Below are 23,694 nucleotides of genomic sequence, written 5' to 3'. Positions count from 1 at the left end.
TATGGAGGTATTTTACTGTATTTTAATGAATGAACCCCTGATGCACTGTATTAAAAGGCCTATTCAGAGTTTAAAACCAGCAGTTGAAAGCAGCACATTGGTGAACATGTTTTAAACAGCTGTTCTTTTGTGACCCTCCTATGTAATTCAAAGGATGGGTGTGGTGGCTGTATGTCACCAGAGAAAGAGGGTTCTGTTGGAGAAGTGCTGTTAAAAAACTTCATTTTTGGCAAGTGTGTATATGGTTGCAAATCCTGCTATTTTGTGCATTGTGAAGTGGAACATTGAGGTCCTGGGAGAGTGTGTGTGTTTTCTCACACTGAAATGCAGTTTGTTGTGTGTGGGATGAAGATGCAGTGACTAAGCAGTCATTTTAGTCACATGAGCCAGTAAAGAGAGAGACCACCCACTGTTACAATAACGTACTGTAAGTGTTACAATAAAATTGCTGTTGTGATTTCTTCTACAACCAACATGAATATCATGTCGACAAGATGTGTAATGTGTAATTGAACAGCTAACGAATCAACTAGTAAAATTGTATGGCCTTTTTCTACGAAAATTTAAACTTATTGCTGAATTCAATGTGCTTATTGCAAAATTCTGTTTCCTGTCTTTTGTTCACCAGTACTGGTTATGGAGAGTGTTTGTTGGATGAACCAGTTGGAAAAACATACGACCTTCCTGTCAAGCTCCCAGGTCAACTTTACAACGTTAATCGGCAGTGTGAACTGATGTTCGGACCTGGCTCTCAAGTCTGTCCGTTTATGGTAAGGCTACGCAAAGCTGTGCATTTAGTCTTGTAAGGTGTAATATCATCTTGTATTTGATAAGTGAAATGTTTATCACAGCAGCAGACTACTTCCAAACATTCATAAACCATTCCATAATAATGCATTGTCTCTATTCCTCTATCAGTGTGTGAGTGATACAATCGAAACATTATGATCTATTGTAGATTACTAAGAAAATCTTAGAGAATATTATATTTAGTAGTTTTAGTGTCAGATGAAGATTAATGAAGATAAAAGTAAATTCTGTATTTAAGTACACAACCCCCTGTGTTCCATGACTATTATAACATCCTAAGGAATACTCATCAGTAGCTACATGCAAAGCATAGCAAATACCAGGAACAACCGTAGCCTGGAGTTCAAAAGGTTAAAGTACCCATTTTCATACACACTAAAATCCATAGTGTTAAAATCACAGTGTAAACATGTTTTAACTTTCTGGGAGTTTTTCTTATAACCCTTAGTGATAAACAATCCACAGAGTTAATGTTACTACTCAGAGTTAAAATTCAACTCTTGATTCTGCTTAACTCTCAGCATGCTCTGCAGTCTGCATCTTACCTACATGTGTTTGTAGGTAAATGGAATTTAGTTGTGGTGGTTCCCCTGGTGGAGAATTATTCAGCCTCTTGGTGTTATTGTGTTATGGGAGAACCATTTTTTTCAATTTCTAATAAAAATGAGATAGGATAAAAATAATTTATTCTCTGGTATAGTTCACATTTTATAATGTCTTATAGATATGGTATATAGTTTCAGGAAAAGTTCTGAAAATATACAAAAATAAATTCAAACGAACTTAAAAAAAATGAAATAACAATTTTGAGAGTTGTTTTACTGTATGGGGTAAAATGTGTAAACACTGATGAGAGTAACATAGTATAAATATATGACCTTCTATGGTGTTGATAAAAGTCTTCAGTATTAACTCTTGTGGTAGAGTTATTTTAACAGTATTGAGTGGGACCATATGTTATTTAGGACAGTGTTCTCTTAAAGTTTAAATTTAACACTGTCAATTGTAGTGTGTATGTGTGGATCAGTTTGTTTATCAGTGGAAAATCAGTATGTATCTGTATCTCCATATCTTTAAAATGAGAGGAAAAGATTGCAGGATAAGCAGAACTTGGTAACATTTTAAATGGAACTGTGAAAAGTGTAAAGGATTTTATTCAAAGTTATTTTGGAGCATTTTTATTGGTTCATTAATCCAAAATGTTTGACTCAGTGTAAAGCAAAACAATTAAATGGTACATAAAGATCAGCAGATTCAGAAACTCCAACTAAACCTAAAAGCTCCAGCCTAAAAGTTTTTTTGTGTGTTAGTGAAGATAAGTTCCCATTAAAAATCTGACTATTTGTTTTTACCCCCACGTTACAGAAACAATGCAAGAGGCTCTGGTGTACCAGTGCTGAGGGGGATCATAAAGGGTGTCGCACACAGCATATGCCCCTGGCTGATGGAACTGACTGTGGACATGGCATGGTAAGAATCTTTTCCTAAACTATAGCTCCTCTATCATTGACTAATGGACAGTAGTGCTACAAATGTCAGCGTTGCTGAAAAGGTTGCTATGTGCTTGGCCCAGAAACACATTTTTTGCAGTTACCTGCATTTGATTGCATGCATCATCTGAGAGCAGCATTACCTTGTGGCATCTTAAACAGACAGCAATGCTAATAATTACTAACAAATGTAAATCAAGGGGATAAAAAGATCTCTGGTCATATTTGTTGTGTCTGTCAAGGTCATTACTGGACCATGTTTGGGAATTATTTCACTTTGTAAAATTCTGAAAGGGACAAGAGCATCAGAAGCTTGAGCACAGATCAAAAATTACACAGTACCTTGTAGAAGCATAAGTAATTCTATTGTATTCCTTGAATAACTGATGATAAATGTAACAACAAGAGACCCCATGTAGCCAAATAGGCCTGTCTGTCCTGTACGACTTGTAACATTAGCAGTCTGAGTTCACAATGCGGTTTCTCTTGTTGTCTTCCACCTTAGGGATGCTATGCTAATTAGGAGCATTTAGTGCACTGTGGGAGCAATTGGGGGGGTGAGAAGAGGAGGGGCATAAGGCCTTTGAAATAGGATGCCTTGCAGCGTTCTTAGTCAAGTCACCTTGTTCTGAACCCACGACCCCCAAGCCTCTTTAAGATGCGGGTGAGTGGGTCATTGGTCAGGGAGCTCTGGGTTGAGACTAGCATTCACACAAAAGACCCACATAGCCGATTCAGGCTCAGGAGAGAGCTGAGGAAAAAGGGGGCCTTATTCCCTTTTTCATGTCCATTTACCCACAGGAGGCTTGCAGGGAAACTTCAGAAACTTCAGTGTGAGTTCATGGTGGCCTAGTATCACGAGAGTTACAGACTAGGCTAGCCTGGCATTACTATGCTGCTTGAGTGCTGAATTGTTAACGGGGATTTCTAGTATCTTAATCCAACCAAAACAACCGTGACACAGTTGTGGGATTTTAGTGTGCCTGGAAACCCTCCTCTTGTTCTCATTAACTGCTGGACTGTCATGCACAAGGGAGTTTTCTGAGGAGAACCATTTGTTGTTTGTGCCTGATTTGTTGCTATGAGGTCCCAAGTCTGTCTGATTAAAACCATAGGACCATGAAAGAGTTCATCTCAGTGTTAAATATGTCATCATTATTCATTAGCCAAACAGGCCTCTCATTTTGTGTTGTGCTATAATTACATCTATTAAACATTCAACATTGAATGTTCTGATTATCTGACAGGCTGTAATGGCACACTGCAGCCTAACCAGCCTACAGTGTCTGTATAAATAAATATAAGTGGATCTGTACTTCAAACAGTCTCTTGATTATGAGGGGAAAAACTTTTTCAGATAGTTGACGATTAGTGTATTAGGTGTCAGTTGGAACTCCAGAGTTCTTGAACAACACAAGGACACAAAGGGCCATCTTTTCTTCTGTTTTTACCCTTCATGGCACCTGCACCTTTGTTTGTGGTGCTGAGGGCTTGGTGTCATCTCCTTGCAGGGTACTTTGAAGTGGAGTGAGTTGAAAGAAAAGGGGCTCTCAGTCTCAGCTCACCTGTCTGTTTGGAGTTCTTTAATGTGGGGAACAACTCAGGGTGGCTTGTTAAAAATCTCTCTCTCTCTTTTTCTGGCTCTTAAATGATACTAAATGTCAAGCCAGTCTATGAAATTAAATATATTCTGCATTAGTGCTGTATTACTTTAATTATAATTATATTAGATGTGGATTGTCAGAAAGATATGCAAATATGCCTGTGTGGATGTTGCAAACACTAAACTATTATACTTTGAGAACATAGTAGCTGCATTCCTAAAGCAGGACTTCTAGTATTAGTAATAATTGATTTGACTCTTTTTGGTTCAAACCTTCACCCTCCACCCATTCCCTCCATTTTCCTCCTTCCTTTCCATTAGCTGGGTGCTGGAGTGAGTAATTTGGTCACATGACCCTGGCGGTCTGCCTGTCATCTGGTTCAGTGAGCCTTACGCTAACGAGGGCATCCCATCACTTGTTGTCTATAAATACTGCCACCACTCTCCTCTCTCCCCCTGCAGCCCTTCAAAAAGCATGGCCCCGGAGAGACGCTGAACACAGCCAGTCTGTCTACTGCCATCCGTGGGGCCAGCGGGTCTACTATCCACACACTCCTTTGATGAGCTTGCTTGGATTTCACTAGCATGAATGCTTGCTTGCGGGGAGGGGGGGTGGGGTTGAAGAGGAGTGAAAATATCAAACTGTGTGTGCACAATTACTTTAGAAAGAGTGGTGCCTCCTTCATGAATGTTGCACAATGAAGCATTGCAAAGTAAGGTTTAGTCCTTGTGTGCAGTTATTAGCAGAAGATAAAGACATACCATATTTTTCGCACTACAAGGCACACAGTATTATAAGGAGCACTATCAATGAATGTCTATTTTCTGGTCTGTTTTCATACATAAGGCGCACTGGATTTTAAGAGACACTATAAGGAACTTCTAATTCAGCAGGTCTCGCCGCTGGGTGGTGGTGGGGGGTAGCTAAATAAGTTAAGTAAAGCTAAGCAAAACTGGTGTTCTACCCAGATTTATCTCCTAAATAACTGTTTATTTGGGTGAGTAAAGCGCTTCCGTTTATTTACAGTAAGCTTAGATTTCTAAATTTCTCCAACACTAAGGCTGGAGCATTAGTGATTTTAGATGCCCCTTATAGTGCAAAAATACAGTACATGAAATAAAAACCTTCTTGCAAACTGAAACTATGTGTTCAAAACTAAAATCTAGGTCTATAGGATATCCATATGTTTAAATATATTTTATAGGCAGTAATACAATTTGTTTGTCTAAACTTGTATGTACTTGACCTGTTTAAGATGTTTTTTTGTATAAACTATAAAATAAACAGTATTTGTAGGGATAACATACCAGTAGTTGTTATTACAAGTATTTCTTTTTCTTCTAATTTTACATATACTGTACACCTATTGCTAATCTTCTCAAGACATTTTACAAGTCGTTTTATATCAAGGCTTTACAAAAGAGGGCTTTGTGCCTTACTCACAATTAAACTCAGGGGAACTCTCCAGCTCCCTGCAACCTGCCCTCGTCTCACACAATTAGAGCGAGATAGTGAAGTCTTGCAAAAGTCTGGTGGAATAGAATTTGCTGGCGGCGGCTGTGCTGCTTGGCCGCCGCTGCTGGCAGCTCTTACAGAGCGTTCGGTCGACTCTCTGCTCTCCACCTCAATGCTCTACAGTGTGGATCGGTGTCACCTTGCTTGCTAATCTGTCTGCCTTTCCATTGAGACGCCCAATAACAGGCCCAAGGATTTGATTTAACAAATGAATTGTTGTTTTGGTTGCCATACTCTTGAACATGCCAGGGCTATCTAGTGAGGAGGACTTAAGCTTTCTCTGAGGTCAGGTGTTGGCTTATGTATCCACACAAGTCCTACAGACCTTTGTTACTATTCTCAGGAAGGCAAATGCCGCTAAAACATAAAAGTCAGCATGGAGTTTCATTTGATTTGGGTTTGCCAAGGTGTAGTTAAGTCTTCTGTTTTTATCCATCACAAGAAGAGTCAGCAGATTTGTGGAACTGTGGATCAGTTAATCTGTCTTGAGGCTTATTTGAAGATAAATAGCCTTTTGTTAATGTTAAAAAACAGTTCAAGGCTGTGATAAAAATGACAAGGACCTATTTTCCTGAGCATGGGACAAGCTGACATCTGTGTTTATATGTATGCATGTGATTGCATAGTTCTTCCAGGATGATGTAGCTCCTCTACAGGTATCTGCTGCAGTGTTGGTTGGTGAGAGCTATAAACTGTCATTAGGAGCTAAAATGACTGCTTTGGACAGCTGTTGCATTCACCTACACTACATACACACAGTCTCTTTTAGTCACTGTTTTAAATTGATGCAGGAAGGAACGTTGCTAAAAATTTAAGTATGATAAACTGTATTTTTGCACTATAAGCCACACCTAAAATTCTTTCATTTTCCCGATAATCAAATAGTCAGTGCGCTTTATGCAGGAATTTTACCAGTTAAGTTGTAAGGAGCAGTAAAGCCACTCTGCTGAAGTACAGCGTTACACAAGAGTTTCAGTTTAGTTCTCCAGCACCAAGACTTGAGACTGGAGCAGCATTAGAATTACTCGCTAACCTTGCTAATCGCTACCGTTCAGAGGTGAGTATTATCGGCCTGTAGCCTGCATGTTTACTGTGTTAATACAAGCTCTCACCAGTGGTGAGACCTGATGAATTAGAATGAAAACATTGCGACACTCCTGTCCATTCCTACTAGTGTCACATTATGCACCTTAAGTATGAAAAAAGACCAGAAAATAGATGTTCATTAATAGTGCGCCTTACAGTGCGAAGAAATTCAGTAAATATGTCTGTTTCATTTAAGTTGCAACCTAATCACTTTGCCAGCTCATTGCAAACATGTATTTAATGTTTTAAACTGTGTAATCATAGTGCCCCTAGACGCTATACACACTACTGAGTTTCAGTCTACCTTTCCAAGCAAGCTACGAGACCAACAAGCTGCCTAAGATCTCTATGTGCATTGCCAGGTTTTGGTTAGACTGATGTAAACATGTTCTCTGGGGTTATTAATAAATTTTGCTATTTGACAGATAGACTGAGAAACCTTGGTCTGGTGCATGCCAAGAAAAAGCTGAATGCATAGTGCCAACTGTTAAGCCTTATTCATTGTGCAAAATCTGACATTTAGTTTGGTTTGAGATGCTAGTGCTTTAGTGCAATATCGACTGGCAAAAAAGCATTGGACCTCTTTAAACATTTATGGTGGGCTTGTGAAAAAAAAGTTGCTTTGGTTTTATCAACTGGTATACGTTATCGTGATGGCTCCCAGCTGCAAAGCTTTGTCTAGCCTAGCATAGTATTGCTTTTAACACTGTAACAAGAACTTTTTGTCATTTTTCCCATGTCTTATTGAATTATTTTGACGTCCTCTCTGGGTCTTATGCGTTGAATTGTACTGGCCTCTGGTAGAATTAGCTATTAGCCTTACAGCTGGGAAAGCAAGTGAGCGTTAGCCAGTTCTGTCTCTGCTTTAGCAATCAGCTGATTATCATTTAGCCTTTTATGTCTTGCTTCCATAACTTCAGGAGGTAATCACTGTGTGTAGCCTCTACACAATTTAGCAGAGTGTGAAGTGTCTTTGGGTATTAAAAAAGGAGCTGTATAAATGTTACTTTCATTCATTAAAGTTACAGCATACAGGAGGGTTGGGTGTTATCCAACACTGGGTTTATGTCATGGTGGGCCTCTTTTTTTTCCCCACTCATATTAAGTAAGCTCCTACAGTGCCCCCTCTCTGTGGCTGTCTTAAATGCACAAGTAAGAGCTATTTTGGCATTGTAATAGAGAGATAGACACAGTACGGAAATGTGACATATCAGACAGAAATTTTGAAATACCATACTTACCGTTTTTTGCACTATAAGGTGCACTGGATTATAACACTAGTAAGGAACAGGGGTGTTGCCATGTACAGTAAGCTTAGATCTTCAGATTTCCACTAAGGCTTGCCACAGTTAACGGCTAATGCCACCCGACAGCTCTACACTGAGGAACCCTTAAGGTTTCCTGTAAGCCAGGGTGATATTAGCTAGCAGTTTGTCCCATGTAGCTTGTTTTAACATGGTAATCATGCAGGCTAAAGTCCAATATACTTACCTCTGAATGGTGAAAGAGCTAGCGCTTAGCACGGTTAGCAGATGATGCTAATACAGCTTCAGTCTCGAGTCACGATGCTGGAGAACATATCTGAAACTCCTGTATAATGCTGTACTTAGGCCTGGACAATAATTCGATATTGGTATTTATCGCGATAAGAAATGTTTCAATAACGGTGATATCAGTTTTGTGGTATATCGATATGTATTATTTACAGAATCACGGACAGGCGTTTTTTACTGGCGTCAGCTCGCCGCAGAGCTCAACACATTCAGCCCCCGTAGCTGGGCTACGTCAGTGCGTGATGACGTAACCACACAGGCACGTAGCCAAACAGGCTAGGCAAGGCAAGGCTAGGTTAAAATGGCTAGGCTCTGGTCCGCTTCGCTACGCAGCAAAAATGTCTCGCGCTGGAGCCAAACGAGACGAGACGAGCGGATCCAAGGCTAAGGTAGACTCGGTTCGGTCGGCCCCGGATCCTCGAGGCCGGCCGCGGGTCCTCGAGGCCGGCCACGGGTCCGCTCGCTCGGCCGCGGGTCCTCGAGGCCGGCCACGGGTCCGCTCGCTCGGCCGCGGGTCCGCTCCCTTGCCGCTTTGCTGCAAATTGTGCCGGAGAGTGCAGCCGACCAGCAGCGGTAATGTTAATACATCTAATCTGTTCCACCACTTCAAGCAACTCCACTACATACAATATTTTTCTTATACTGACTGAAGCACTTCTATAGCTTATGTTGTAACTAAGTTATTCATAGTTGATAAAGCCTGTAGGTTTGTTTATTTGACGGGAAAATCTTGTTGCTTTTATGTATATAAAGGCTTCTTGTATTCTATATCCTAGTTGAAACACTTTTGTTTTAATCTGTTAAATTTGTTCACAAAGAATAAGAAGTTCTGCCTCTGTTGTAATTTATATTTTTATTGGTAATAGTTATATAGGCTTATGTTTGACAGGGATGTCATGTTATTATTTTGCTATATGCAAATAATATTGAGCATTGATTTATTTTGACTACTTTTATTTCTAAAGTAGTAAAGTTTTTGTGAAAGGAGGTTTCAAAGACTTAAATAAAATTTTCAGACAGTAGTAGGTACAGATTTCCATTAGATAGATAGATAGATGGATGGATAGATAGATAGATAGATAGATAGATAGATAGATAGATAGATAGATAGATAGATAGATAGATAGATAGGTAGATGTGCATATAATGAGGGTATCTGATGCCAGCCATACAAAAAGTGCAAATACACAGTTATATAATAATTTAAATCCGCAGTGCTGCAGGGATTGCAGGGCTTCTTAGCAGTTTTCTGAGGCCTTCAAAGTATTTATATCGATATCGAAATTATATCGTATCGACCGAAATTTAAGGAATATATCGTGATATAAATTTTGGCCATATCGTCCAGCACTAGCTGTACTTCAGCAGAGTGGCTTTACTGCTCATTACAAGCTGACTGGTAGAATTTAAAATGTAAGGTGCACCACACTAAAAAACGCACTGATGATTTTCGGGAAAATGAAAGGATTTTAAAATAGACTATTACCCTCATACCAACCAAGCTTTAACATTATTAAAAAAAAAACAAAACGTTTTGGCATTATACAGCCCAACCCTGGCATACTATCACAGTATAAAAAGTTGTGAACAAAGAGCTTTAAAAAGATTTGCAGCATTTAACTGTACCAGTGGTACACTGTATGTTGTTGTTCTAATATTACTGTTCATTTCCCGTACTCAACTAACTAACCAACCCACAAAGCGTCACTGATTATAGGGTTAATTTGTGCGTTTCTTGATTCTGTAAAAACATTGCTATATCATATGATGTGGTGAATTCAGAAATAAATCTCATGAGAAACCTTTAAATTAAGCCAGTGACAAATGGTGATGTCCAGCCTCTCCTTGTGTGTGTGTGTGTGTGTGTCAGAGGACTGTGCAAATTGAACCCTGCTGTGGCTAGGGTGAACTCCAACCTATAGCTGTGAAAAAGCCAACATGAAAGCTAATGTCTTATGGAAATGGCCGTGTTAAAATGAAAGAGAGCAGGGTTTTTAAATCAGTCAGCGTGTCCTCTCATTCTTGCACTGATGTATACTTTTTAGGGCAAAATGATGTGCTGGAAAGGGGCTTCTTTGCAATTACAGGGTAGCTGTAACCATAGAGCACCTCACTGGAGCAGATGCTTTTTCTGAATGACTTAGGAGTTACTGTTCATTCGGCATGGGCTTAGAACACGCATATACACACACACACACACACACACACACACATCATACTGAAATGTTATTTGAGTTCTGACAGGTTGGGATTATTCACTGTTTGAAACTATGTTTAAGATAGATCGGTAGGAAAGCGAGCACCTATGTGGTCGTGGTGTTGCATATGTGTGAGTCTGAGTGTGTTAAACTCTCTAATTTGAAACATGTGCCGGGAACAGCTGGGCTTGTTGCAGCCTATAGAGGCAGTGTATTCTCTCCTTTTATTTGCTGCTCCCTTTCTCGTACTCTTTCTGACTGTGATGGTGTGTGTGTGTTAGTGATGGTCCAAGATTTCTCTATAGCCAGAAAAAAAAATCCCCGTATACATGGCCCCAGTTTTTTCTTCTGTTTTCACCACTTTTCTTTTTCATCTGAACTCCTTTCTCCCCTCCACCTTTCAGGCTAAATAAAAGCGTTGTAAACATGAAATGCCAGCAGGGAAGGGAATGCCTTAAAGGCTTAGGCTGGCTTCAGACTGTGGAGCTGTCTGATAGGCTGCTCCCTCTTCAGTCTGACAGCTCTCAGGGTCCTCACGAGGAGCTCACTGGTGGTCCTGTGCTATCCACATACTCATACACAAAGGGCCAGAAATACATACACACACTCACACTGGGTCCAGAGTGCTTGTAATTAACGGTTCTGCAGATAAAGGAGGGCATGCTTAACGTGGGAAAGAGCTGGGAAGGAATAAGAGCGTAAATGTTTTATTTTTTTATTCTATATAAAAGACTTTTATAAAGACTTTTGTGAGACTGAGATCACATTTCGAATGGCACATGCCATTCTCCTTATAAATAAGCAAATAAGACAGAACAATTGATTAAATGTTTTCCCTTTAAGAAATTGATTAACAGTCTCGTCAAAAGAAAATGCAGTTAATGCAGTGATGCTTATGAGAAGTTACAAGGAAAATTAAGTATTATTCAGGATAATATTGTATCATTAATCACATTACATTTACTCAATTCAGTTTACTATAATAGTTTGATTTACTCAGTTTGTTTGTCTTTCCACTATTTTGTGTTCATGCTGTAGGGAGAATTGAGTGCTTGTGAAGGAATGAAAAATGTAGCCTTGCTTGCTTCTTGCACTGCAGCACAAAACATTTGCATTCGTTTAACCCAAGCCTGGAGCGATTAACACCTGCCTGTCGTTTAATATCAGACTTTTACTCCATCATAGTTTCATTTGAAATGTTTTACCCAAACCCTGTTTCACACATGGCAAACTCAGGTAGAGCCTGAGGCCACAACAAGCCAGCATTAACAAACACCAGCCTGTTCCAATCTCTAATTGGACAAATAAGCTTGTTTAGATAGAGAAGCACAGCTCAACTTCTAGACATGCGTACAGACTAATATATAGAGTTTGGGATTGTCTGTATTTAGGGAATTTATTATTATTAATTGGCACACTTAATGAGAATTATTATGTTATGCACATTATCTGACTAACTTTTTTGTGTTTGTGTGTAGAAATGTTATCATAAACTACAGTTTTAAATGCAGTGCATCCTTATCTATTATAAGTTAGCTCATTTGTAGTTGATTATGCATCAATATTAAATAATTTTAAAATACTAAACATCAAATCTTATCATCATTTCTTATTTCTGTTCATTTTTAGTGGACATAAGCACATGAAATATCTGCTGGCAATTGCTGACTAACAAGTGTTTGATGGACCCTCTTCTGTGTCCCAGACTCTGTTAATATAGATAAAAACAAGGTGTGTTGCATGCAGGAATGTTGCACTGGTGTAACACGGACCTCATTTTTCTGTAGCCTGACTTTGCAGGTGTTCACCCTGGGTCACAGCCATGTGTCTCTCTTATGCACAGTCATGTACACCCAGGCACTCCTTCATGATTACCTGTGGGAAAAATGGCTTTTATGGAGCTTTCTTGCCTTCATTATGCAAAGCCAAGAGAAGCACACACATTGTAAAATGTTGCCAAGGAGTGTACAGCTTGCCCCTTACCTTCCTAATGTGTAGCCATGATCTGTTCTGTCACAGTAAGCAGGAAAGTGGGAGTGTGCAAAAAGGAGGCCTGTCTTCTTTCGTCTGTCTTCTCCTTTAGCTCCTTCTCCTTTTTCTCCTTTCCCACAGCAAGGTGCATTGCGTTCCACAGATTTCCCCTTTGAACCCACAGCCAGCATTAGGATAATCCTCTTCTTCATCTAAAATCACATAGGAAAAGGCCAAAAAGAAAGAACACAGTTTTCTCATCATTAGTTAAACAAGTTTTATCATTCACTTCATTCATCTTAATGATACTTGGCTGTATAGTGTGGCATGACTGAGGAACACTCTTTTCCTTTACTCTACGTCTTATTGTGCTGAACAATAAACCCTGTAGACAAGATGTATATCAGAAATGGAAGTGTCTGCTCGATGCCAAAGGCCATTAAATCTTGCCATGGTATGAATGAGCTAGTCATGAAGAACCAGTGACACAGTACACCAATAATGGTCTTAGTGTCTTAGCTTTTTCAATGCAAGGTCTTGCCTATTTTATTAGATTCCACAGGAGAAAAAGAGACAGAAAGAGGCAGAAGGACTGATGTATAGAGAAAATGCAAGACCAATTGATATAGCAACCAGGGAAAGACAGACAGAGAGGCTGTGAGAGAGAAAAGCGGGAAGTCGGAGACTGTAATGAGCTCTGTCACTGTTATCTGCGCTCTTGGGTTTCCTTATCGGTGTGTGCATGCCACTGCCACGCCTGCTTCTGCGCTGGTGTGTGCCAGCGGTGAGCCTGTGCCGGAGCGACTCAGCGAGACAGACGCCGGGCTGTCCTGCATTCCTGCTCTGAAAGGAGCCCACCGCCATTGCCGCCGCACCATGGGGGATTTGGTTACAGCCCATGAAAAGGCAGCCATGCTCTCTGAGACAGGACCTGCTAGTGCTGCCAGTAACTCGCTCTCACTGCCTGCTGGGAGTGGGGTTTGACCTGGAGCGGGCCAGTTTAGCGCCAAGCTGGGCCCATTCTGTGCTAATTTTGCGAGTTTTCTACCTGCAAAGTGAGAAGGGGGGGGGGGGGGGGGGGATAAATTGCTTTTTATACTGTTATCCAGGCTCAAAGTAGCTTCATTGATAGAATCCGGAGAGCCCTGATATTTAAAACGAGGCATTTAGTACTTTAAAACTGTACAAGAAGTTTTTTAAAAGCCACTGTTTACATCACGTAGCGTTAGCTACATCTCCGGGCGCCGCCATCTTAAATTTAAGTTGCATTAAGTCAGCTGTCGAGTCTCAGTAGTAAAACATTTTGAGTAACGTTTATGTAATTTGTTGTTGGTTCTTTGCATTTTAATATCAACAGGAACCAGATATTTCAGCAACAGCTTACATACATGCATTTCCAGGGAATTAAATTTGCAATCTGCTCAACTATCCTACCTCTCCTTTAATGTGCCACATTATTAAAACGTTGTAACACCCTTAAGGTAAAGTGTAAATACTCACCCACTTACTCACTGGGGAAAGCCATGATAATACAAAGTAATAGAAAATCATGAAACATCATAATTAAATGATAGTAAAATCAAGATTAAACAAAACTTGCAAAAAACAAGCTTATAGAGTATAGAGCAGCAAGTAGAAGTTATGTTTGTCTGTTTTGTAAACAACAGTACTTTACCAAGACTCTAAATAATGTAACATAAAAATTATGTAATGTAAAAAATTTAGTTTTCATCTCAGTTACTAAACTTTACCAGTTCAAAAATGCAGCCGTATGTATCACTCACTGTTTAACACAGATGTGTAAGAAGTGTAAACACACCCTATATTTCTGAATTTGACTTAAGCTACACTAAAACATCTGATGGAGAGTAAAGGAGGAAAGGAAAGATAAAACGCTTCTGGATCATGTGACACAACCATAGGTGGAATGTAACCATAATCCTGGTTAAGCTTAGTGCCACAAGTGCTAACTCATCAGATCATTTTATTGTCTTTTGCTTTAGTTTCTTACAATAAATTCTATCCATGCTTTATGCCAAACACACACAAACACAGATGACAGTGTGTATGTGTAAGTGTAGAATGCTGCGTCTCTGGATCTTCTCAACCGACACCTTACATTTCCACTTAGCCTGTGAGGATCTGAGTGAAGTGCAGGCTTGTTGCTGGCCCAGAACAGACACAGCACTGGCCCAGCTTTATTCCCACAGCTAGGTCTGTGCTGGAGTCCTTCCACCTGTGTAAATAATAGTAGGATTAGCACATACTCAGTTTTCTTTTCAGATATAGTTTTACATATAAACAGCGGTTTAGGACGGGAGGAACAAACAGCAGACCCTCTTTCGGTGCTTTTAAATCTTTCAGTTGTGTTGATGGCTTTATTTTGACGCTTTGCATACACGGCTGGCTATCGTAAAACTGATATGTATTATTTTCAACCATTCTAAGACTTGTTTTTAATCTTTGTGTTTGTGTATGTGTATGTGTGTGTCTGTGTGTGTGTATGCCAATGTGTGCATAGTACTGCAAACATGGTATGTGTGTGAATAAAGAGATCGAGTCAAGACCGGTGCATGGAGAATGGGGACCATGGGGACCATACAGTGTGTGTTCCAGGACCTGCGGGGGTGGCACACGGAGCACATCTAGAGACTGCAACAAACCTGCGTAAGTATAGAATTTAAAAGGAAAATACTTAGACTAAATGCACATTAAACTGATACAGCTCTGGAAAAATAAGAGACCACTTCCGTTTCTGAATCAGTTATTCTGATTTTGCTCTTTATAGGTTTTTGTTTAAGTAAAATGAACAATGTTGTTTTATTCTATGAACTATGGAAAACATTTTTCCCAAATTCCAAATAAGAATATTGTCATTTAGAGCATTTATTTGCAGAAAATAAATAACAAAAAAGATCTTTCAGACCTCAAATAAAACAAATAAAACAAGTTCATAAGTTTTAAGAGTTCAGAAATCACTATTTGGTGGAATAACCCTATTTTGTAATCACAGTTTTCATACATCTCGGCATTATCTCCTCCACCAGTCTTACACACTGCTTTTGGATAACTTTATGCCACTCCTGGTGAAAATATTAAGGCAGTTCAGCTTGACTAGACGCATGTGATCATCCATCTTCCTCTTGATAATATTTGGTAAAGTCAAATAAACTTATCATTTATTAGTGATCCCTTATTTTTTCCAGAGCTGTATGTACAGTAATGGATTAGATCCCAGAGTATATAGGATACATTAATTAAAAATGAACAAAAATAGGCACATCTTGGCAGTTATTGGATGTCCTTAAATCCATCTTACATCCAGACTGTCTTTGTGGGATTTTATTTTTGCTTGTAGGAATAGGAACAGGTGTTCAGTACTTATTTGTTCATGTGTATACAAATGTTTGTATATGTTTGGAAAAGGCCGAAGAACGGTGGGCGGTTCTGTGTGGGACGCCGCATGAAGTTCCGTTCTTGTAATACTGAGCCGTGTCCAAGGGACCAGAAGGACTTCCGAGAGGAACAATGCTCCCACTTTGATGGCAAACACTTCAACATCAACGGACTACCTCCCACTATCCGCTGGGTGCCTAAATACAGCGGGAGTGAGTATTATAACCATGCGAAGCACACATTTAGTTGACTAAAACATAAATGCTGTTTTCATCACAAGACTATGACTAAAACTAAATTAAAATTTGTTGTCAAAAATTCACACTGCCCTGATGTGATAATTAGGGGTGGGTAATATGGCACAATATTTTAGGGTATAACATCATTCATAATATTCATAAATATTTTGGTGATATTATTGCGTACAATGTGATATGACACACCCTTGTGTGTGAACCATAGCATAAGAAGAAATAGCAAACAACAATGGATGTTTTTCTCTTTCATTGGCTCTATAAGTGTCTCTAATTACACAAACACTTACAGATGTTGAAGACTGCTGTTTGGCAGCATATCTCGTGCTGGCCCAGACCAAACTGACCGTACTAACCTTGATCAATCATAATACACATGTTACACAAGCAAACTGACATGCTCTGTCAGCCAGAATGCAATTTGAGCTGATTTAAAGTTTTCTGAGGGTCATGCTTAACCAAGAAAATCTGGCCATTATATGAAAACCACAGCAAAGGCAAGACATGTTTTTTTTCTGCTGGCCTTTTATTAAATATGTAAACCTAATACTGTACGCTATTCCAGTATGTACAGATCTATGTTTTACTCTGCCAGGAGTCAGTTGGAAATGTATATGCATTTTGTTAAGCCCTATTTAGGGATTAGTTTCTCAGAGGGACCTATGTGAGGACCAGTGAGTTATTAGGCTTTCTCGGTCACATGATACCTTGTTCAGTAGCTCCTCCATTTCCACTCGCTGTTGTCTTGACGTGGATCTATATGACAACGTGCTCCCAAAGTGTAATTACAGTGCGTGGCAGGAGACAAATAGCTTTTTTTATTAAATTTGAGGTGATGAAACTCAGAGATGTGTGTCCGATCAGGACTAAAATTACCGGAGGACCACAAAGTTCAGCGAAAAACAGTAGATAATTCAGCCTGTAATTTTCTCAGAGGACGTCTGAGAAAAACACGTACATGGTCGTTCTGGACGGAAATAAAAACATGGAGGACCCCCCATAAAAGAGCGAATTACCCCAGGACCCGCTGAGAAACTAATCCTGTTTGGATAGGGCTTTAGATAGACTGAATGTTGTTTTTGTTTGGATTGTTCTTGTATTGGTAATACCACTGTGGCTTCTATTTATAGTCTTAATGAAGGATCGTTGTAAGCTGTTTTGTCGTGTTGCTGGAACAATGGCCTACTACCAGCTGAGAGATCGAGTTGTTGACGGAACACCGTGTGGACCAGACACTTACGACATCTGTGTGCAAGGCCTCTGCAGGGTACACATCTATGCTGACAACTGTAGTATCCTGGCTGCTATTGTTTGGCTGCCACTGTTGTATTTATTAATTCTGTTATTGGTAAACGACCAGCTTTTCATTCCATTCCATGTGTTTGTGTGTGTGTTCCAGCAAGCAGGTTGTGATCATGTTTTGAACTCCAAGGCAAGGAATGATAAGTGTGGAGTCTGTGGAGGGGACAACTCCTCATGTAGGACTGTTGCTGGCACCTTCAACAATGCACAATATGGTAAGCTAACATTTCTCACCATGGGCATCACTAACAGGCATCACTAACAAACATAACTAGCTGGAAAAAAAATAAGAGACCACTTAAAAATTTTGAGTTTACTTGATTTTACCAAATTGAAAATCTCTGGAATATAATCAAGAGACAGATGGATGATCACAAGCCATCAAACCAAGCTGAACTACTTGAATTTTTGCACCAGCAGTGGAATAAAGTTATCCAAAAGCAGTGTGTAAAACTGGTGGAGAAGAAGATGCCAAGATGAATAAAAACTGTGATTAAATCCAGGGTTATTTCACCAAATATTAATTGCTGAACGTGTTTTCATTGCATTATTCAAGGTCTGAAAGCTCTGCATCTCTTGTTATTTTAGCCATTTCTCATTTTCTGCAAATAAATGCTCTAAATGACAATATTTTTATTTGGAATTTGGGAGAAATGTTGTCTGTAGTTTATAGAATAAAACAACAATGTTCATTTTACATAAACATATACATATAAATAGCAAAATCAGAGAAACTGATTCAGAAACTGAAGTGGTCTCTTAATTTTTGTCCAGAGCTGTATGTTGACATATTTTATATGTAATAATAATAATAATAATTAAACATAATATTAAACATGCATAAACCATCCCTTTGCTAATACCAAACTATCATTGGGCTATAACCCCTTGAAGCATAATCTCCAGCTGGTGTGTTGTGTCTCGTGTCTTAAAAGTGATGAGAGCACTAGTGATGCTCTCATTGTTGGAACAAGTCAAACCCAAAACAACTGTACATGCTGGGATAAGGTTGAAATAAACAGACTCAGGGCAGCAGGATATCCTTCCCGTCTTTAAATCTCTCTGTTATGGTCCAGAAGAAAGCTTCCACCTCCCCTTTAAACCAGACTGGTCTGTGGAAAGCTGTGAAGAGTAAACAACGCTGACCATGTTAAGAGTCTTTGCCACAAATTACCCCATGTATTTTTTTTTGTAAATGTGATATCTAGGCAGACACTACAGGTACAGGTTCACACTGCCTGCACAATTTTAAAAATGAAATGTCAAATTCATTTCTCACCCATTATCAGGCCTCTCCTCCTTGCCAGAAGCACACTGGCTAGTTTTCAGCCTTACTTACAAGATAACCTTACAACTTATACAGGTGTGGGTGTTTCTAAGCTGTCTAAACCTAAACCTGTTTCTAAACCTTCTAAACCTGAGTTAACACTTCATGATGAGTGTACATACTGCTATGCGTGATACTTCTCAAGAAACGACAATCAACATTGTACAGAATTGTACTGCTGTTACTGATGGCTAGTAATCCATAGTTAATGTGGTCTCTAGTTAGTTGTTAATGTGTGCCTATTTGTATGTAGGTGAATGAGTTTAATAAGACCCGTAAAACGTAGCATAAAGCAGGGACTGATAATAAGCTTGAGCACTCCAGATAAAATATACTACAGTTTAGTGTTTCCAAACTGTAAACTATGTAATTACCATATAATTATGACTTGAACCGGGTGCACCACAGCACTGTAAACACTAAACTTTGCAGTCCCATAATATGCCTTTGAACAATACAAGAAGAATCATTATGTAAATTCTTTGGGAATCTAGTCGTTGAGGAATCACAGGGACTCCACAGTTACCCACCAGGATTCTGGTGCTTAATTTTATTTGCCAGTGCCAATCCCTGTGGTCAAGCCCTCCCAAGCATCATTGTTCTGATGTGAGTCGAGGCCTTTTGGTTTTAATCTGAGATAAACCACAGGCATCCTGAAGCTTTAACTGGGAGCGTGTTCCATTTCAGCTTCAGCTCCATGTTTGCATTCTGGGGTCAAGTTTTGGTCTGTTTCCATTGTGTGTACAGCCTGAGGTTTTGGCCCACTGTTTCTGATCCTGGATTGGTGCGTGTGGGCTATTGTGCAGATAGTGTGTGGTTTGCTCTGCTGCCTCTAACCAATCTCAGATTTGTGCCTGCGTGTGAGTGTGTGTGGACGTGGTGTTGTGCGGATAGTTTGGGATTCGGCCAACTCTCTCTGAACTTGCATCAGTGCGTGTGGGTTTTCTTAGTGGGAGAGGCAACTGTGGCGGTTTGCCTGTGTCAGACTCAACACGTACCCATAGGCTCTTACTGTCCGTACCAGTTAGACTGGGACATTCATCACTAATCACACTCAAATATGCACCTCATATTGTGTACAAACTTATAAAAACATCCTTGCTGTAGGTAGACACAGGTCTAGCACACAGGTCGCAGTTCAGTTTAAAGCATATTTGGTCTAATTGAGGTTATAATGTTCTAGAAATGAGCTGGATGATTAAGGAAAAGAGCCATAACCCTTACATGTGCTGCCCTCTATGGACATAACTGTCCAGTGAGCCACTGAATCTCCTCTCTCCTGTTCTCTTTTCTCGTCTCTTATAAACAAGTTGTTAACTTGTGGCAAATTACAGGACAAACCGAAAAGCTGAAGGCACAATTACTTATACATTTCTATTTCTTTTTCACTCCTTTTTTTCTTTTTGTTTTGTGTGTGGGCCCCCACGCCGGTGAGGAGATTATGTGTGACAGAAAAGTTTTCTTTTTTCTTTGTTTTCATTCTTTCCTGTCTTTTTTTGCATTTGATTTTCCATGTGTGACACTTGAAGTCTAAAGGGCACCCTCCATTTCCCCTGGCCCAAGCTGTGGAGCATAGTGAAGCTATTAACTCAAGATGTTATGGTAACAAACGTTACCGCTCTTTGCACAGAAAATGTGTTTTCTTATTATTTCACTCTCCCCTCCCCCTCCATTTTCTAGGTTATAATGTTGTGGTGCGAATTCCAACTGGTGCAACCAACATCGACATAAAGCAAGTCAGCTACTCTGGAACACCAGAAGATGACAACTACCTCGGTAGGTCTCACCTGATAAAGCAACCAATAACACTTTGCTTTAATCTCATGCGATCATGTATCAGTTACTATAAATGAGCCATAGAGGGTGCGGCATTTTCACGTCATGTGTTTAACATTGTAGACAAACCCTGTATAGGTGATTGCCATTGAAAAGTGAAAATGAGACTGGGGCCGTGGTTCTGATGAGTGCTAGCTCAATAGAGAGAGGAAATAGGAACCCAGACAGTCTTATAAATGTGGGGAAAGAAGGGTGAAGGGAAAGCAAACGAAGTGTCAGAGAAAGAGAAAGATGAATGAGGGTGAGAAAGCTGGTAATTAGAGACAGATGCAGGAAAAGAGTTGATGAAAGAGTGTAATAAGGAGTGAAAGTGAACAAGTATGGTAAAAAGGGTGCTACGTTTGCTTGAACTGTTCACACCGTGGTAGGGGTAAAGTGGCTGTCTCTAAAGGTTGATTGGCTAAACAAACACTGGCAAATGTGGGTTCACACCGGCTGAAATTACAGAAGTAGTCAGTGTGTGTAGACACACTTAAGTAGACGCACCAACTAGATTTAAGTAGCTGCATTTCTTTCTTAAAATATTTCACTTTGTGTAGAGCATTTATAAAAATGATTCAGATTACAAATAATGATCTATTACTGTTAGTATGAGTGTAAGTATGAGGACAATACAGTGTATGCTTTGACAAGTACCTGTTTTAATGCATTATTTTTTAAGTCTTTTTTTTTTTTTTCAGTTTTCCTTAAATACAAAATAATAAAATCAGGATTATTCGTTGTAATACAGGCATAACAGTTGAACATACAGCCATTTCTAATCATCTTTGTTTCCAGCAAGTAAACTAAATGAATTTATATCTTTACTGTTTTCTTAGCACTTTCTGACAGTCGATCCAACTTCCTTCTAAATGGAAATTTGGTGGTGTCCATGTTTAAAAGGGAAATCTCCTTTAAAGGAACTGAGATTGAGTACAGCGGCTCAAACACCACGGTAGAGCGAATCAACTGCACAGAACGCATTGAGGACGAACTCATTCTACAGGTAAGTTTAGTAGGGTTGGTTTACCATAATTTTATCTAATGGTTAAAAATTTACTGGGTTTAATTTCAGTGCAGCTGCTCAGTGAGTTAAAAATTTAACTGATACTGATTTTTTTTTTTCAAATGCTCTGCTCTCTCAGGTGCTATGTGTGGGAAGTCTCTATAATCCAGATGTGCGGTACTCTTTTAACATCCCCATAGAGGAGCAGCGAGAGCAGTTTGTGTGGGACACATCTGGACCCTGGCAAGAGTGCAGTCGCATGTGCCAAGGTGACTTTCAAAAAGTCCTTTAAAAACAGCAGAAGCTGACGTGACAGCCAACCTTTGCGTCATTTCATTTTATGGTAGCTTACACTGTCCCAGCACTGGTACCATCTTGAGCTACTGTATGGGAATTGGAAATGACTAAAAATGTGGTGAAATTGTGTTTAAATAAAAAGATAAAAAAAAGGCTTAAAATAAAACAACACTTGATATCTTTGCATATGCATGCGATACTTTAGGAGAGCGGCGGCGAAAAGCAGTGTGTGTTCGCAAGAGTGATCATTTGGTGGTGTCAGACCAGAGGTGTGAGCTTCTACCTCGACCCAGGGGAGCTACAGAGTCTTGCAATACCGACTGTGAACTCAGGTTTGTGCACACATACACACACTTTCATCAGAACGGGTCTGACCAAAAACATTATAAAAATCACAGAACTAAACGTTAAGTACCTTATTTAAGCCAAAGCTAAATGCTTAGCCAAGTCTAAATAACAGCCAACTATCACAACAAGCGAAATTGTCTATAAATCATAAACAAATGTGCAAAATAGGTAAGGTCATGGGTTGTGTTATACAGTCTGTGCTGGGTTAGAAGGAATGTGTAAAATAAGGTTCAGGGTTTATGCAATATTTCTGATATGAAAAATTGATGTTGTATAGAGTGTATAGTGTGAAAATGCATGCTTTTTTAAGTTGCAGCAGGATGTATCTTTGTAAAGTCCAAGGAAAATATTCCCTTTGGGGACAATAAATTATAGCTTATCTTATCTCTATCTTACCTTAAATGTAAGCATTGTTTTGCCTAAGTTACGCATGACTGGGCGAAATTGTGTTAGATGGTGTAATTAGTATAATGCAGGTTATATTTACATTGCGATTTATGGTGATACAGTGTGTTGTTACATCCCTATCCCTCACTCAAGCAATCTTCTCTCACAAACAGGTGGCATGTGGCTGGAAAGAGTGAGTGTTCCTCTAAGTGTGGGCCTGGGTATCGTACTGTGGAGGTTCTGTGTATGCGCTACAGGCAGACGAAGAGTGTGAGTGAGAAAGTGGAAGTGAGGGCCTGTGGAGATTTGACCAAACCACAGAGCCGCGAATCTTGCCATGGAGACTGTTTGCAGAAGAGTTGGCAGTACAGTGCCTGGTCACAGGTAAGATAATGACTGTGACTGTTAACTGTGTTATAATTGGTTAAGATTTAAAGTCAGTTTTTGTTTATAACAGAAGACATACATTACTGTATTCCCTACAGTTAATACTGTGCCAAATAACAATTGAATATATTGCATTTCTGTGGAAATGTATGAGAATATTGTTAATAGTTTCATATACTCTCACATCTATAAGGAAGCACATATAAGTATTTTCCAGAATATTTTAGTTTTCTCCTAGCTTGTCTAACCTGATCTACACACTGCTAAAATGTACATAGTAATACGTAATAGTAGGGAACTGACATTAACAAAACATTAACAAAATGGGCAAATGTCTGGTTATTAAATGTAACATTTTTTGGCCAAACAAATTACTTTAGGAACACAGATTGTTGACAAAATTCCACGTTGTTTGATGCCAGCTTTAAATATTTAAGCATAAGCATGTTTTATTCTATAAACTATGAACAACTTTTTTTTTTCGAAATTCCAAATAAAAATATTGTCATTTAAAGCATTTATTTGCAGAAAATGAGAAATGGCTGAAAAAAGATGCAGAGCTTTCAGACCTCAAATAATGCAAAGAAAACAAGTTCATATTCATAAAGTAAAGAGTCCAGGAACCAATATTTGGTGGAATAACCCTGGTTTTTATTCACAGTTTTCATGCATCTTAGCATGTTCTCCTCCACCACTCTTACACACTGCTTTTTCTTGATTATATTCCAGAGGTTTTCAATTTGGTAAAATAAAAAAAAACTCATAATTTTATAGTGGTCTCCTATTTTTTTCCAGAGCTGTATATAATATAATATAAATAATACAAAAAAGAAATCCAGGACAAAAGATATTGGTTTCATTGTGGAAAAAAACAACTTATTTTTATGCAAGTAATTCTTTTCAATAGGTTGCTGCAGTGCTACAGTTATTTTAAGTTGATGTAAAGGA

General features: G+C 39.2%; 1 protein-coding gene across 2 annotated transcripts in view; it reads left to right on the top strand.

Annotated features, from left to right (window-relative positions):
• Positions 1–23,694, top strand: part of LOC103046961 (A disintegrin and metalloproteinase with thrombospondin motifs 20) — a 94,048-nt gene that overhangs the window by 34,147 nt on the left and 36,207 nt on the right. For both annotated transcript variants that reach the window (XM_049474531.1, XM_049474532.1), the window contains 11 exons: positions 629–770; positions 2,176–2,280; positions 14,749–14,894; positions 15,654–15,835; positions 17,008–17,144; positions 17,277–17,394; positions 20,187–20,282; positions 21,161–21,327; positions 21,467–21,596; positions 21,830–21,956; positions 22,533–22,743. In XM_049474531.1, the coding sequence (XP_049330488.1) occupies positions 629–770; positions 2,176–2,280; positions 14,749–14,894; positions 15,654–15,835; positions 17,008–17,144; positions 17,277–17,394; positions 20,187–20,282; positions 21,161–21,327; positions 21,467–21,596; positions 21,830–21,956; positions 22,533–22,743 (1,561 nt within the window). The remainder of the gene's footprint in view (positions 1–628; positions 771–2,175; positions 2,281–14,748; positions 14,895–15,653; positions 15,836–17,007; positions 17,145–17,276; positions 17,395–20,186; positions 20,283–21,160; positions 21,328–21,466; positions 21,597–21,829; positions 21,957–22,532; positions 22,744–23,694) is intronic.

Source organism: Astyanax mexicanus, chromosome 2 (assembly GCF_023375975.1).
Source record: "Astyanax mexicanus isolate ESR-SI-001 chromosome 2, AstMex3_surface, whole genome shotgun sequence".
Lineage (NCBI taxonomy): Eukaryota > Metazoa > Chordata > Actinopteri > Characiformes > Acestrorhamphidae > Astyanax > Astyanax mexicanus.
The sequence above is the reverse complement of the archived record's forward strand: the minus strand, read 5'-3'. Positions and strand labels throughout refer to the sequence as shown.